The sequence below is a fragment of the Harpia harpyja genome, chromosome 16 (assembly GCF_026419915.1).
Source record: "Harpia harpyja isolate bHarHar1 chromosome 16, bHarHar1 primary haplotype, whole genome shotgun sequence".
In the NCBI taxonomy this organism is placed as follows: Eukaryota; Metazoa; Chordata; class Aves; order Accipitriformes; family Accipitridae; genus Harpia; species Harpia harpyja.
The window spans coordinates 26,827,873-26,844,372 of NC_068955.1; the positions used below are offsets into that span (position 1 = coordinate 26,827,873).

Sequence of the window (16,500 nt, forward strand, 5' to 3'; positions counted from 1 at the left end):
AGTCTTATCTTTGACTGTAAGTTCTTTGGGGCAGAGATCGTCTTGCCTGTCTTCTATTCCTGGTGCCTGACAAGGACTTCTCAGTGCTCTTGCAATACAAACAATAAATAACAGATTTTGCTACGCAGTGTATACAGGCAACTCTGCCACGGTCCTTTAAACTTACATGTTATCAACATAAGTCCTTATGCTACTCGATTTGGAAACACCGGAATATACAATAACAGAAGAATAAAATGCTTTAATTTTGGAGATACACGTGTGAGTTAATAGGGTAACCGTTATACCATGGCCGATGTCCTCTGATACAATCTTACGTTGGCCGTGTTGCTTACAATTCTAGGCTCTGAGCAGTCCAACAAGGAACACTGTTCGCAAGAGTTGCCCATGCAGAACAGGACAAACCGTCATATGCATGAAGTGGAGGTGATCTGTAGGGTCAGGCTCACGTTTTCCTCCTTTTCAACATTCAGGACCTCATTATAAGGCAACTGTAGACTGATGGAGTTCAACTGCTACACCCAACAGTAGCAGTAAACACGGAACAGTCTGAAATACTGAAGATGCTATGACTTGACTAAATAGGCAACAGTCTTACCAAAAAAAGCTGACCTCATCTGAGGCACGGAGGCTTGGCTGGGATGATGCTGATTTGATGTGATTGTAATCCTTTAGTAACACTGATACTAGTAGCAGAACGTCCCATTACAGCATAATTTAGGCATCACGAATGGATACAGCTGCCTGAAGATGAGTACCACGGACAACCGGAGGAAGAAAAAGCAAACTTCGTTTAGTGAATTTTCGTGCCCTGGTGACAGCTGCCATAAGGCTGTAGCAGTTGTATACTTTCCTCGGTAAGAATATTGTATCTTTCAGAGAAGTCATTTTTTGAAACCAGTTAATTAGGACGGTTATTTCTGGCCGTGGCATTTGTACAGAACAGAAGGCATGATTGTTCTTATGTTTGTTTCTCTGAGTCCTTTGATCGACTAGAAGCTCTCCATGCTTTACGCTATAAATTACCTCAATACTTTGGCAGTTCATTTCTTTTCTTGTGTACTTGGTTAGGAAAATGCAGAAATCCTTGTGACTCAGCTTCAGACTACTATAAATTATGAAGAAATGGGGGAGGGGGTCACATTTCAAATTAGGAAAGGCAATTCGAGGAGGATGGGCGGAATACTGGTTGCTAAATTTGAGTTAAGCATCTCTTGGTATCTCAAAATCTGAGCAGCTACCGCCACCTAGAGATGCACGCACCGAACACGCTGCTATGGCTGGCTCTGGCAACTGAGGCTGCTCGATCAAAATGAGTGAGGCTGCTAATCCCAGGCGTGCTCACTCCGCAGCAGTCAGTTCAGGGTATGGATGCGGGCTTTTTTTTTGAACCCTGCGACTGAGGTGGTACCTGCGAATCCTGTTCTAGGGATGCAGGTAACTAGTCTTTATACCATCTCCCTGGTGTGGCTTAAATGGGTAAACAAGAAGCATCGCTTTCAGTAAATCATTTGCTGGGTGAGCTTTAGACTACACCTAAAGAAGTATTTGCAAGTCAAATTTATGCTGCTTTGTAAGAGCTGTTGGTGAGACTTGATAGCGTGTCCAAAGCTTGCACCCAAAAAAGTGCAATGTAGAACTAGTCCCTTAAGGATTTGAGTTCAGGTGGGGTGGGGCGTTTGCTCCCCATCCCATCATTGAAGTCTATGTAGTAGGGGGTGTCCTTCAGTAGATCTTTGGTGGAATAGAAAAAAATTCGGATTTTCTTGATGTATTGACTCAGCAGCCTTTAGCTTGGTTTCACTAGATCCAAGATTTTCCCAATTTCAAAATGAACTATTGAAGTTGAACTGGGTACATAGATATTTGTTGCTACCTCAAATCTAACAATATGGAATACACTTTTTATATCTGCCCCTTGGTTCTTAGGATACACTTTCCCGTTTTGTTTTGAGCTCACTGTTTCTGATTTTTGTTTTGTACATCAATCTTTGGCTATAGCAGGTTCTTCCTCTGCATTTGGGAGAGAAGAATAAGCACTGTTCCCTATTTAATTTGTGAGGAACTGCTTATAAAGAGAAACAATGTGCCTTTTTTACCCACTGAACTCAGAATCTCATGTGCAGTTATTTCTGTTTGACTCTTACAGACACAGTATGTTTCAGGGGCTTTTGTAGTAACTGCTAGTTTATGGCTATCAAATGCCCAGTGGAATAAGAAACCCAATGCAACTAAACCTCAGTGGGAGTTGATAACTTCCATCTCTCAGAGCCTTGAAAATGCAAGCTACTAGTTGATTGCGTGTACTGCACATCTTTCCAGGTGATGATTTTGATAATTTCTTAAGATACTTGAAATCTGTCAGTATAAAGTATGTCAGCATAAGGGTTTAATGTGTAGCTTGTGAGGGCACAGAGTTTTCCTGTGGGAAACTGAAGAGCTGTGATACAGGGATATTTGCCATTCAAGTCAGGAGGCAACTGTGAACTATTTATACCGTATCAGGGGGTATGAGAGAGCTGTTGTACCAAACTAATGTTTGAAAAACTACCTGTGGCTCACCTGGAGTTCCACGTCCAAGCTCAGCCTTTCCAGTACGTGCACTGGGCTACAGGTAGGCTTGTAGTCCTGTGCACGCGTGTACCGTAGCATAGCAGGAGGAGTCTGGAAAAAGATCGAACTAGGTGAAGTCTTGAGCAAAATGCTGTTATATGCTCTTTATTAACTCAGCATGCAAAAGATTTGGAGCGTGTTGCTGCAGTTAAGGCTGTAACAATAAGAACAGGGCTAAGTTGTCGTCGTTGTCCCCCGAATCCTGTACTACATATTTTATAAAAGAAAGTTAAGCTTAATCTTGTGCCAGTTCTGGGGCATGTTGTGCCTTATCTAATACGATCAAAACACTGCTTTCTTTTAAAAAAACCAGCTCCCGGAGAAACGCAGTTTTGTCTAGATCAAGGAATTAAAGGTTATGATCTCTGGATTCCTTAGTCCGTTATGCCATTTACTTTCTAAGCTTAGTGCAACATCAGTACCCATATGGTTTAGTTTACCCTTCTTTACACTGGCCATGGCGCTCCCTGTGAGTGTTCAGTACTTGATATACTGAGATGAAAAGAAATCTAAACTTTATTCAAGGGGTGGATTAGTAAGTAAACCAACCTCCCCTTAGTCATAGCTGTCACTGTACCACAGAAGTGTATGGACACTGTTGGGATGGGCGACAGGACTTGTTTTGCAGTATTTCTGGATAATTGTGCCTGCTGGCTGCCTGCATTAAGACTTGGATCTTCACTTGCTATTTACATTCCTTTTGAGTTGATAATCCAGTTTGACTGAGCCGTAAATGCCAAGAGAGAAATGCTATTTGATAGAATTTGTACTGAAAGCCAGTGAGTCCAAGGGGGAAGCAAAGCCACTAACAAGTTGAAGCTGGCAAGGGTAACTTAACCAGAACCCATGCCAGGAAACTGTGGTGAAGTAAGAATTTGCTGCTGAACATCATGACCGGCCTTTATCTTTATAATGGGTTGAACCAAAACTAGAAATAAACACATCTGAAGTTCTCCATTTTTGCTTTTCCAGATATAAACATTACTGTTTATGTCAATGTCATGATTTTTTTTTGTTGTTGGCAGCTAGTGCCCTACAGACGGGTGAAGAAGGATTGTTTTTATTTTATGGGAGGCAAAGAAGGATGTTTCATGTCTTGTTACAACAGCGGGGTACTTACTGGTATGGCGTTAGCAAGTTGCTGTCAATGAAATATGCAAAGAGATGATAAGCAAGTGCTTCCTTACATCCTCTCACAGAAATTTAAAATTTCGTGTAATAACTAGCAAAAGAATGCCTGAAAATGAGTTCTCCCCTTAAAAGCTAATGATCAGCACCTGAAGTTAAAAAAAAAAAGAACAAAGCTGCCTGCCTTGGAAGACTCATTTTAACTCCTTTTCTCTCTGTTTTGCACTAATGATTAATTTCTGCTGCCCCCTGTGCAAAACCTTTCTGCCGTTGTAACTGCAAAAGTAGCAGGAATGTTAATGATGAACAAGGATGTTGCAGAAGGATAAGTGAGTCACTTCCATGTGCCTCCATTAAAAAAAAAAAAAGGGCAGAGATAAGATTTAAGAAGAAACTACTTAGAGGTCTAAGCCTCCAAAGAAGTCTACTTCTGAGTCTGACAAACCTAGATGCAACATCTTGAATTCCATAAACCTCAAGCATGACGTCGTATCACCTGATTCTTAATCAGATTTGCTCAACATGAATATTGTTGTATATTTTTTTCCTTTTTCCGATTCCTGTAACCGTTATGAAAATTATAGATCTTACACCTGGAAATACCAGAAATCATTTCCTCTAATGGAAGAAAAGGTATGCAATGAGAGCTAGAAAACACAATAAGTAACTTCCATGTCTACTCTAAAACACTTTGGAGGGAGTCTTCAGTCGCAAAGCACCACCAGACCTGTTAGCATTCAAGTTGTACTCACTAGAAAATGACTGCGGGGGAACTGCTGATACTCTGCATATCTTGTAATTAGTCATGTTCAGGCATACTTCAAAACTGACCTGTAGTTTTGTCGAGGACAGTCCTGAGCCATTTGTATTTTAACGCAAAGATGCATCTGTGGAGATGCATTGGAAAAAAAGATGACTGGAAGTCGGTCATCTTTTCTTCCTTTTATTGTTTTGATGGGGTTGATGCTGCTACACTGGCTTCATCCCCTGTGAGCGCTGAGCATCCCTATTATGAGTAGGCATAGCCTCGCTCTTCTCCATTTTATACAAATTAAGGCTGACCTTTGGTCCCTGGCAAGCTGCCTGGTTTGTGTTTATAGGGCTGGTAAATACCTACTTGTGCAGTAGTAGTTTTCCATGGTAATAGGTCTTTCCTGAGTTTCATGGCAAATTTGCTGCAGGTAAAAGCAGACTCTGGATGAGATGGGACGTTGTGTTGCATTTCAAATCAAACCTCTTAGAGGTTTTAATGTTGAAGAATGTTTCTATTTTAACACTAGTTTTGCTTTTCTTGTTGCTCTTTGTTATATAATGGTTGAGCCCACAAATTAGGAGCATGAGGCTAAAAGCTGAAGAATGAAGGAAGAAACAAAAAGACATATGGCAATAGCAGGAGGTCCTGCCACCCCACCTTAGGCTCGTGACAACATGCCCTACATTTAACCTACAGTCAGGAACTAATTAACGACACAGATGGAAGTGAGCTAGCATATGTATTCAAAAAAATACCCCTAAGGTTTTAATCAGCTGCCCTGCCTCTTTCTGGGTTAGACATCGAAGTTACCATAGAGAGATTTGCACAATATGTGAATGATACACGTGGTTAAGGCAGCTTTGTGTAGTGGCTGAAGCAAGGGATTGGGAGCGGGGGCTGCCCTGTTCTCTGGTTCAGCAGCGACTTGCTGTGCAATCTGGGGTAAGTTGTTTAAACGTCTTTATGGGCTTCAGCCTACCCAGAGGGAAAATAGGATTTCTGATGCGGTTCCTCCTCACCCAAGTATGTTGAGATTCAGTGTTTGCCAAGCACTCTGGAAGCTTTGATAGTATGTTCTCCAAGAAATGTTGTGCAAGTGGAGAGTCACAGCAGCATAAGTAGCAGGTCTCTCTGCTTTTGCAGCTTGTAAGTGGTTTTTTCCCCTCTAGAACTACTAATTATCTCTGATAAGACAGCTCTGCTTTTGATTTTGACTAGGATGGTGACTTCTAGATAAGCTGGTCTGTTGTGCAGAGATTGGGGAGAGGGAGAACACTTAGCTGTTTTCAACAGACTAATTGGGTAATTTAATGTTTCTCGCTTTAACTTTCTCTTTCCTCCCCCCACCCCCAGCGATTTGAAGAGAGGCTCTCCTTCCCTGCAGGGCAGTAGGATCTGCTTATGTGAAGGGACAGGTATTGAAGTTTTTCTAGAGAAGTGTTTATTTAATGACTGAAATCCCATATACAAACCTACCCTTTGGAGCTTAAGGGCTCTTACAGTGAGAACAGTATGCTGGCAGCAAAGCCACTTTCTGCAGCGGGGAGGGTGTGCGTGAAACAAGACACCCAAGTGCAGAGCAGAGCGGAGGAAAGTTAGCTGGTGTTGGGCTGGATTTTGCATACTTCTGTTTATAGGCATGTCTGGGCTATTTATGTGCTTATATCGGTGGGGGAAGGGAGGAGCTAGGCTGCACACCTAGAAAGCTTTTTTTTTTCTTCCTCTTTTCAGTGTAATTATTACCAAATATGCCTGTATCCCTCGGGAGTCCTGAGTGTGAGGAAGCTGTTTTGCTGAAACCTGTCACACTTTGTTCTGATGCAGGTATTGGCTATAGTTTAGGTGTCGGCCCCATCTGATTTTATGACCACGTGAGTACTGGGCCACCTTTACAGCTGGTATAAATCTATGAACAGAGCGCTGTGGATTTACACCAGGCAGTGACTGTGTCCACCAGAATTAGGTCCACTGGAACATAGTGCTTCAATGAACCACGACGGTTTTTGTGGAAATAATTTCCTATGATGCCACAATCTATAGTTATATCTGGTGGCAAGTATGAAAAGTCATGAACCAGGTAAACTTCATTTTTTAATTGGGGAGGGAAAGAACCCAATGTCTGTTTAATTCACAGGTGTCAGCGTAATGGTCCTCTGTGAAAGAAACTACACCACTATACAACTGGGAGAAGGCAGGAGCTTGATAAATTAATTTTTCCTGCAAGGCTGCAGGTTTTCTTTTGTTCCGCTAAATGTTTGTACCTTGAGCACTACAACTAATGAAGCTTGTTTTCAGACACTTGCATCTTTGCCAGATGTACCTCTTCACCCCTTCTAGTAATTCCAAACCCTTTTCCTCTGTGGAGCTTGTGAATTGAAAGCAACAATACACAGTGTAGTAACTCCGTAACTGGGTAAGCCTGTATGCTGGTGGCTGCCTGACTAAGGATGGAGAAGGGGGGGGAGTTTATTTGGGTAGGTCTCAGCTACTTGCATGTCAGTTAAAAAACGTGACCACAGAAATAGCGTTGTCTGTGAAACTTATATCCCTCAATTGAATCCAGTTGAAGTTGGCCCCCAAATTTTTAAAATAGATTAGGGATAGAGAACCAGGCATAGCAATTGCAGAAGTCTTGTTTCAACATGAAACCGCTTTGAAGGTGGGGAAAAAAAAAGCTCAAAACTATAATGCTTTGAAATCGGTGGTGTGCTGCATTGTCATAGTAAAACTTCAGTGGTGAAAGAGCACTTCTTGCCAAAGTGTTTTCAATACAGTTATGTTAACATTAACATAATTTTCCAGCAGTATTATCTCCAATGATAAAGCCATTGTCACAGCAGGACACACGCAGGGCTGGCTGCCCAGTGAGGTGGGTTAGATTCCTAATGAGTAAATCCTTGTTCAATACAAATTCCTCACTATTCCATTTATGTAGGTTGAGGTGTCTTTGCAAACACAAATTTCTGCTCCTGGTCTGGTTGTTCCCATGTAACTTTGGACTTGAATACTCCCAGAAGCTGCTCTGGTACCTCAGTGGAAACTTTCATCCCTTGCCCCATCTGTGGAAAGTATATATCCATGGAGATGCTGTGCTAACAGCTGGACTGAGCATGTGTTGAGAGCAATCTGCACATGAGGGCAGGCAGCCAAAGATGACTGATAACACCACTGGCAAACGCAAGCTTACTGTTAATACCTGTCAGGGCTCTGACAACAGGCATTTCCAGTTTCTGGTTCATGCACATCACAACGTACTGATCTGCTTCATTTCAAGGACTGGCTATGGCTAAAAAGCAAGGTATTCTCTTACAGCAGTGCCACACACAGTCAGGGTCTCAGCAAAGGTAAGAGTCCTGCAACAGAGGGGGATAGCCCTTGCTCTCCTCCCTTACCCTAGAGAAAGCACTGCCTGCCCAAGCCATGGGTAACTGCTCCATCTGACGCTTGTGCTTTTTAACCATTAATTTTCCTTGGCTGAGCTTCGCTTGTGTTCCTGTGGAGTGCATAATGTTCTATAGGTCCCAGGAAGCTTGCCACTTGCAGTAGAACCGATGGGTGCGTGGGATGTTTTGCATGCTGTTCGATAGTTTATAGGCACTTGTAAGATCCAAGCTCAACTGGTACAGCAGCTTCTGGGTTGTTCCAGGGCTGCTGGACACATGTCGCAGTACAAGGGATCCAACTCGCGCTAGTTTGCATGCAACGTGCTCCATTCTGTTCGTGCTCTCGGGTGCCAATTATCCATGACTTCAGTGGGAGCTTCATGTGTGTACTTGGCAGAATAGCTTAGTCCTGTGACGATTCAGCACAGTATTCCGCACCCAAGAGCCGTAGTGAAATGGAAGACAAACCACAGATGCTGCTCAAAGGTCTGAGGTTCTGCCCTAACGTTCTTCTGTGCACAGGTTGAATTAGCATTATATAAAGCTCTAGTGGCTATCGAAGCAAATGATTTCGGAGAACTGTAATTATCTGCTCCCATGGAGAAACCAGATAGTATCTTGGCATGGAGTAATTATTTCGTGGAATGGTCTTGTGGGTTTTGGTTGTTTTTCTTGTTTGGGGGGGGCGGGGGGGGTAGGTAGCCTGTTCTATAGGTGAACTTGCTTTTCACAGAGGTTGCATAATGTTACTTCTGAATGACCACAGTAATGGCATGAATGTGCCTTGATGTATAGTCTAGAACAGATTAATGCAGTTTTCTAAGCCTGAAGTCAATTTTGAAATTGGAATTTGCTAATGCTTAGGTTTTAGACTTGGAAGTCATGTCCCTACTGTACAGTATTTCTGGCACGGCACTAGGAGTGTGGCATGTTACCCAACCTGTGATACTCCTGCTGAGCAAAAATAAACCTGCTGGTAGCACTTTTATTTCAGCAGGATTTTCACTGCGTACCTTTGTATTTCAATGTGAAATTTTGGCAAAAAGTGTTGTGGTAAAGCATATTGTGTTTGATATGTATAGTGGCATGCACACAAGTACCCTTTTGGAGCCGAGTTTCGTTGTTCACAGTACGGATCGCAACCCCCCGTGCAGTTTGGGTGCCCTGTGTGCAGGATGCTGTATAAACAGCTGGAAAGGCAGTATGTGTGTCACTGGCTCAAGAATCAGTTCCCATTGTCAAAGTATAAAAATAGTGCACATCTGTTCTCTTCCATGGGTGTTGTATCTCTGAAAGCTCAGATACCATCTGTGAGTCTGGCCTGCTATTCCTTCACTTGCGCCTACTGCCAAGACTCATCCCGCCTGTTTCCTGCTATGGGCAGAATGGGTCTGAGATCCATCCGACAGAAATCCTACTGGGAACTCCTTGTAGTCCCGCACTTGGCCAATTTAAGTATAAGCATGCTTGTAATGAGGAGACTGTCTGGTCTGCGCCCATTAGAGCAGCTGAATTCTCTCTCGCGGAGCTCTGAAGCAATTGTGCCCTTTGCATGGTTGTTTGAGTGGCCAGAAAGGTATGATGAAAATTTGTAGGAAACTCTGATACATAACTGTGAAAGATCAGGGGTGTAATGTCACGGCATTATTATTTTGCCATTATTTTCTTTGGTTCTTTCCCACCTCTGGTTGACAGGAGAAGTTGTGGGGGGTTTTTGTATGCGTTGGGGAACGACTCCGATAAAACCTCGGAACCCCACAAAACCCCCTTGTAGTGCATACTTCTCCAGAGCCGAGGTATTGCTGGAGTTTCTTTGCTCGAGTTTCTTTGCTCTTAGAAGCTGTACCATAGGCAATATTTAGCAACATAAGATGAAAGCAAATTTCTCATGTTTAAAGTTGTAGTTTACAAACTTCTTGTAAATTTGCTTGCTATTTATCTTAGTCTTCAAAATGATTCTTAGTCTTTGCCATCTCTGGCATTGTGGCTAAGTAGCTTTTATTGCCTCAGGGAGAACCAACATGAGAATAAAAATAAAATAGGGTTCTTCTTCCTGACATGAAGCACCAACTTAGAAGAGTACAAATTGGCTGTGGGTGTGCATGTGTATGTATTGGGGGGGAGGGCACTTTATTTTCAGTAATAAAAAGTAATTATAGAGTTTGCTGCATAAATAGCTGCAAGGATAACCAGAGTGTGTCAGACATCCAGTTATGTATGTGTTAAAGGTTAATACTATTTGTTCTCAGTACATTTAGTCTTTGCAAATCATGTGCTGACATGCATCCCATTTTGGTATCTGTTCACGCATTCCGGTAATGATGCGTAGAGCAGGAACTCATGCCTGTGCCATTCAGTAGTATTTAGTAAATTGAACTTTTGTATAAAGGTCTTAGAAAATGGCAAGGCAGAAAGTGAATGTCGTCTTGCTGCTAATTTTATCTTCCACTGCACACTCCTTTCTGGAGATTAAAGCATTATGGATCTATTCACTACTGAAAGTTACTTCGACTTTCATGGTGCATATCAGGATGCAGAAAAGCAGGTACATGTTCACAGCTGTTCCTCAGGTCTCTCTGCTGGAAATACAACCTGTTAAGCTGCTAGATTTCTGCTTAAAATAACTAAAAATAATGAAATAAAACAATTAACTGGTGAATCCTCATTAAATACAAATACTGAAATAAATAGTACAGCTAGGTAATTGACTGCATATGTAAACTAGCTGTAGATAATTGACATGACCTTCATTTAATGAGCCTCCTTCCCGTTAGTGGAGATGACAGCCACAATTATGGGCCCTTATTCTAGCTGTAATTGTATGGACTTTATTGAAGTACAAACTAGGTCACGTCTTCCTGAGACCTGGTCTGTGGTGGGTGACCTCTTTTCATTGCTTCAGCTTTGCTATGCTGTGTGAGAGAAGGAAGGATGTTCTTGCAGCCATGAGAATGGATGGCGTTCAGGAAACTGGTCTCAAGTGTGATTTCTGATAGAGACGTCTTGCGTGACCTGGGGGAGTAGTTTAGGGCTAGGTCTCAAGGAGGCTAGCATATATCTATCTTATCCAAGTTAGTGGGTGTATACAACAGGTTATGGGACAGCAATCGAACCAAGATTCTCTCTCCTAGAGAAGTGTTTGATCTTTTATGCCCAGCGATGTAGATGAACAGGAAAAGTGCGAAAAAGCTGCAGCCTTTAGCTGTTGTTCCTAGAAGGTGAGGAGTGGAGACCTGAATATCCTACAGCTAAGAAGGGAGGGGATGAGTGCATGAAAGGACTACAGACTGAGGTTGTATCATCAGTGGTTTTATTTTGTATTTTTCTAGCTGCCTGTCTGACTAAAAAGTGGCCACGGCTAGTCTGTTTTGTTTGGCTTTCAGTTGTATTGAAGCACTCAGAACACGCGGTATCAGCCAGGTTGCTCCCATTAAGAAATACTCAGCACCGATAAGCCTCCATGGGAAATAGTTGCTCAGTCTACCAGGGTAGCATCAAGCATGGGTGTACACAGAAATGCTGGGGCATCTCCATGTAAGGCCTCGTAGTGGTGGATGTGCCCAGCATGGAAAGGGGCAGCACCTTGCTTAGTAGCATGCTGGGAAAACAGGAAAATCCAGCTTTCTCCCATCTTCCCACCCCACTTCCACGTGCGGTAACATGGTGACTGCCTCGTAATTGGAAGGGTGTATGTAATCTGTTAGTGTTTGGGGTTTACAAGGCACTTATTGTAACAGGACAGGCAGTATCTCTAATCTTTGCAATATAGTGAAGGTCTGATAGTTGGGGAGCAGAGGAAGAGGACTGGAAGCTGCCATCCAAAGTGTTTCCGATGACCTTTTTCGTCCTACATTGGGATATTAGTCCTGCCTCACTAAGTAAGAGATGAACCGTGCGTTCGTGAGTCAGTTCAACGGTAGCTGAAAGGTTGTGTTTCTACCCGTGGAGTGAGATGAAAATCTTATTCTGCTATAGCATGTTAAACTAGTAGATTTTGAGCAGCTGCTACTAGAAATTGCTATGGCCTCTAAAATGAAGAAATTTCCTAGGTGTTAAAATATTACTTCGTCGTATTAAATCACTTGATGCCATTTTGCTGCCAAAGACGAGGACTGTGTATATTGCTCAAGTCACTGTCAAATAGAGAGAAGAATCTTTCCACATCCTGCTTGCACAGTTTGGCTTAGTCTGGGACTCCTTTACAAAGAAGTAGATGGTTGATCTGTGTCTGTTTGCTAGGAGTATTCTGTGTGTCTGTGCTGCTAAAGCTTACGTTGACATACTCTTCTACTGTTATAAATGGGAGGAAGAGGGGTGGCTTTCAGAGGGACACATTTTCTTGTGTCTTATCAGTATGTTATGTGGATAATGGGTGTCTTAAAGTTGTTGGTTTTCAGAGCCTGGTTGTACGTTGTTTCTTGCTACCCCAGATAATAGCGGCGGTTGTATGTCATCGGATGGGATGTAAATCGATCAAGCTTGACAGCAGTTTCCTTCCTAAATGGAAGACAAAATTGATTAAGGAAGGATTAATTTAACGTGAGGTATAAAGTATTGTTTGATCTGGTGACGAACCAGCCATTGGCAGAGGATGCTGAGGGCTTATTGAAGTCAATTGTTGAGGTTTCTCTGCAGCTCTCTGTCCTCTGTCTTTTTGTAAGAAAAAAGTCCATGCGAACAAAGTTGCACAGCCACTATTCTATTAATTTCACATCCCTCCAAGTTCATTGCTACCATGAGAGGTACACAGCCCAATGACGATAGTGAAGGATGTGGCCTGATCCAGGAATCCTTCTATCCTTTGTCTACCTACCTAACTTGAAAAGCAGATGTTCAGTCTCCAGCTGGTGCACTTAGGTGACAGATGCAAGCTTCTCTCTGTTTTGTGCTTGTCTTGGTGCCTCTCATGTTGTGTCCTCTTTGGCACTGGAAGGCCCGAAGGCCCTTTGGGGTACGGTGTGCTCAGACAGAGTCTGTCCTCTGGAGTCAAGATACTGGCTGGGACCTCTGGGCACTACTCTAATAAAAATAACAGGAACTTGATAAGGAGCCAGAAGATCTGTGTTCTGTTCACTGCTCTGGTGGTCACAGTGTGATGTGGGTGTTTGGGTTTTTTGTTTTTCCTTCTAAGTTTTATATAAAACAAGTCTCAGAAGAGGGAGTGTATGAATATTATTATTTCTGTTGCCTGTTCCACTGGCTCTGCATTTGTATGCTAGCTGAACTGCCCCTTCTTCCTCTTGTCTTGTTTCTCCTTGTTTGATAAAGGAAGACTGATAGCTTTCTTCCTTGTGTTTTAAATCATCTCTGTAGTGTCTGTCATCCTCCCCTTTGAGGAAGAAATCTGATACTACTCCCTGTAGAATGTTTTAAAAATCCTAGGATGAAAAAAATCTGCAAAATATTAATGTTCTGCATTGCTAGAGCAAACACTATGTTCCTGTGAGTCACAGATGTCAGGTTTGTTTAATCTTAATAAATCTATGCCACAGTAACACTTTTAAACAGGAAGAGAGATGGAGGGATGAAGGAAGAGTTGTGCTGGGGTTGAGAGGATTCTTAGCCAAAATTTTGTTTAGTGGGGGGCTGGGGGTGAGGAGGGCATGGACACAAACCCAAACACTTCCCACCCACCCCCCACTCCATTAAGTAAACTTTGAGACCTACATTTTGGGCACTGCCTTTCTAGTACGTATTTCATTTTCTTTGTATGTTTTATGATAGATTGTCTTTCCATGTTTGAGTCTTAAGAGTACTAGTTTCCCACAGCATATTTGCAGGAGATGAAGTAAGGCTTTTTACATAGCACCCTGTTGGCAAACAGAAATAGCGTTTACTCCAGTGAGCGCTGCCAAGTATGAGGTACTTCCGAATGAACTTCAAAAGCTCTGAAACAAGCATTAGCTGCTGCTTCAAAAATGTGAACAATGCCATTGCTTTCTAGCAAGCAGAACTGGTGAGAGCGGGGATCGGAAGGAGGAGAAATAACAACTGATGTGATGGATGTTGTAGTAGCACTTGGGATCAGACAGAAAGTATAGCTCTCTGTCACCGCTGGATTTGGGGGGTTCCTGTTGTAATAGTACCTAAAGTGTGTACTCTCCGCTTGAGGAGGAAACAATTCCTACCCTGAGGAATGTACGATCTACGGAGACTTAGCGGAGCGCTTGGGAAGGAGCAGTCGTACAAGCCCAAGCTGTTGGGAGTGCTGATGGGAGTGAGTCGTGCTGATTCCAAGCCTGGTGAGGAGTTTTCTTACCGGCACTCTTTCCTGGTACTACCCCTCCATGCTCAGCGAGGACAGAGCCAAGCATAACACATAAGCCTCAAAGCATGGCCCATAACTTCTGCCAGAACTTGGGGCAGAATGAGAGAGAAACAGGCAAACTGCTGCGTTTCAGTGTGGCAGTAGGGCTGGCTGTGTTTCTGGTTTTCATGTTGGTCTCTGGGCTGGAACTGGGTTTAAATAGATGCTTTGCCCGCTTGAGAACAGGCAGTATGGGGCTCTGGGAAAGTACGGTGCAGCGGTTCTGGTACTGTCATTTCAGTATAGCTCTTACCAGCTCTGTCATCCAGCAGGTCCCTTCCATGGCATTCACATGATGCAAGCAGTCTGTCCAGCTCAAATTTAGTATGCTGTCCTGGACCATTTTCTTGTCTATATTTACACATACATACCTTCTACTTTTAGAGGAGGAATTGACCTGCTGAGACCTCAGAGTTTGTATGGCCTCTTCCTGTGCTTTGAAGGTTGTTTTCAAAATACAAATGCAATTTATCCTGGTGCTATTCGTTTTGGGGGGGGGTGGGGGTTGGCAAGGAGACATCTTAAAAATTAAATACTTGCATTTGCACTTGAAGTCTTGCCTTTCATGCTTGCAAAGCTGCCTCTCACTGCTGAATGTTGCACTGCTAAACAGCAGTTCTGCCTTTGCTGTTACTTGAAATAGATGTAATCAGTCAATAAATAAGGGGTCTGTATAGCATCTAATCTCATACTTACTACAGAAAGACTTTGGCATGCAAGAAATCTGACTTGCTGGTATCAATGATGCCTAAGCTTTGGCATATGCTTTATCTGAAGCTCTAAATCAAAGAACACCCTTGTACAAGAGTATGCTTTATCACCGGTAATGAGTTGCGGCTGCATGCAGCAGATCTCTGCAGAAAACGCATAATGTCTCAGGACAACTGGGGTGAATTTGTATTACTCCATCCCTTGTAAGTTGTTAAATTTTTTTTTTTTTTTCCTTGTTCTTGTCCTTGACAGTTCCACCAAGTGAGAAGAGTGATGACCATCCTTTTCCTTACTATGGTTATCTCATACTTCAGTTGCATGAAAGCTGCCCCGATGAAAGAAGCTAGTGTAAGAGGACAAGGCAGCTTGGCTTACCCAGGTCTTCGGACCCACGGGACTCTTGAGAGCCTAAACGGGCCCAATGCTGGTTCAAGAGGACTGACATCGCTGGCGGACACTTTTGAACATGTCATAGAGGAGCTTCTGGATGAGGACCAGGACATCCAGCCCAGCGAGGAAAACAAGGATGCAGACTTGTACACATCCCGAGTCATGCTAAGCAGTCAAGTGCCTTTGGAACCCCCGCTGCTCTTTCTGCTCGAGGAGTACAAAAACTACTTGGATGCTGCAAACATGTCCATGAGGGTCCGGCGCCACTCTGACCCAGCTCGCCGCGGGGAACTGAGCGTATGTGACAGCACGAGCGAGTGGGTGACGGCGGCGGAGAAAAAGACTGCAGTGGACATGTCCGGGGCGACCGTCACAGTCCTGGAAAAAGTCCCAGTACCCAAAGGCCAACTGAAGCAATACTTCTATGAGACCAAATGCAACCCCAAGGGGTACACAAAGGAGGGCTGCAGGGGCATAGACAAGAGGCACTGGAACTCCCAGTGCCGAACTACCCAGTCTTACGTGAGAGCTCTCACCATGGATAATAAAAAGAGAGTTGGCTGGCGCTTTATAAGGATAGACACTTCCTGTGTATGTACATTAACCATTAAAAGGGGAAGATAGTGGATTTGTGTTGTATAGATTATATTGAGACAAAATTATCTATTTGTATATATACATAACAGGGTAAATTATTCGGTAAAAATAATTTTATGGACTGCATGTATAACTGAAGTTTATACAGTACAGTGGTTCCACAATCTATTTATTGAACATATCCATGACCTGAAGGGGAACAAAAGTCATTTGCGCACAAGTTGGAAAAAAAAAAAAAAAAAACCACCAAAAAAACCAAAAAAAAAACACCAAAAAAAAAAAAAAGAAAAACAAGCGAACAAAAAGTCTGCATTACATTCCTCGATAACGTTGTGGTTTGTCGCCGTTGCCAAGAATTGAAAATATAAAAAGTTAAAAAAAAAAAAATAAAATTGCATGCTGCTTCAATTGTGAATTGATGATAAACTGTCCTCTTTCAGAAAAATAAATTGAACCAAAACATTCCGTTTACATTTTAGACAGTAAGTATCTTTATTCCTGTTAGTATTATATCTGTTTACTGCTTTTAACTTCTGATAGCGTTGGAATTAAAACAATGTCAAGGTGCTGTTGTCATAGTTTTACTGTTTCTCTTTTACTTTTGAACTCCCGTCAGA

General features: G+C 42.7%; 1 protein-coding gene across 6 annotated transcripts in view; it reads left to right on the plus strand.

The window, feature by feature from the left end:
• BDNF (brain derived neurotrophic factor) overlaps positions 1 to 16,134 on the plus strand; it is a 40,087-nt gene extending 23,953 nt beyond the window's left edge. For 4 of the 6 annotated variants that reach the window (XM_052811638.1, XM_052811640.1, XM_052811639.1 and 1 more), the window contains exon 2: positions 15,149 to 16,134. In XM_052811638.1, the coding sequence (XP_052667598.1) occupies positions 15,149 to 15,910 (762 nt within the window). In that variant the 3' untranslated portion in view covers positions 15,911 to 16,134. Of the gene's footprint in view, positions 1 to 580; positions 858 to 11,961; positions 14,121 to 15,148 lie in introns of those variants that run through there. The other 2 variants (XM_052811642.1, XM_052811641.1) reach the window with 2 other exon arrangements.
• The last annotated feature ends 366 nt before the right edge of the window (positions 16,135 to 16,500 follow it).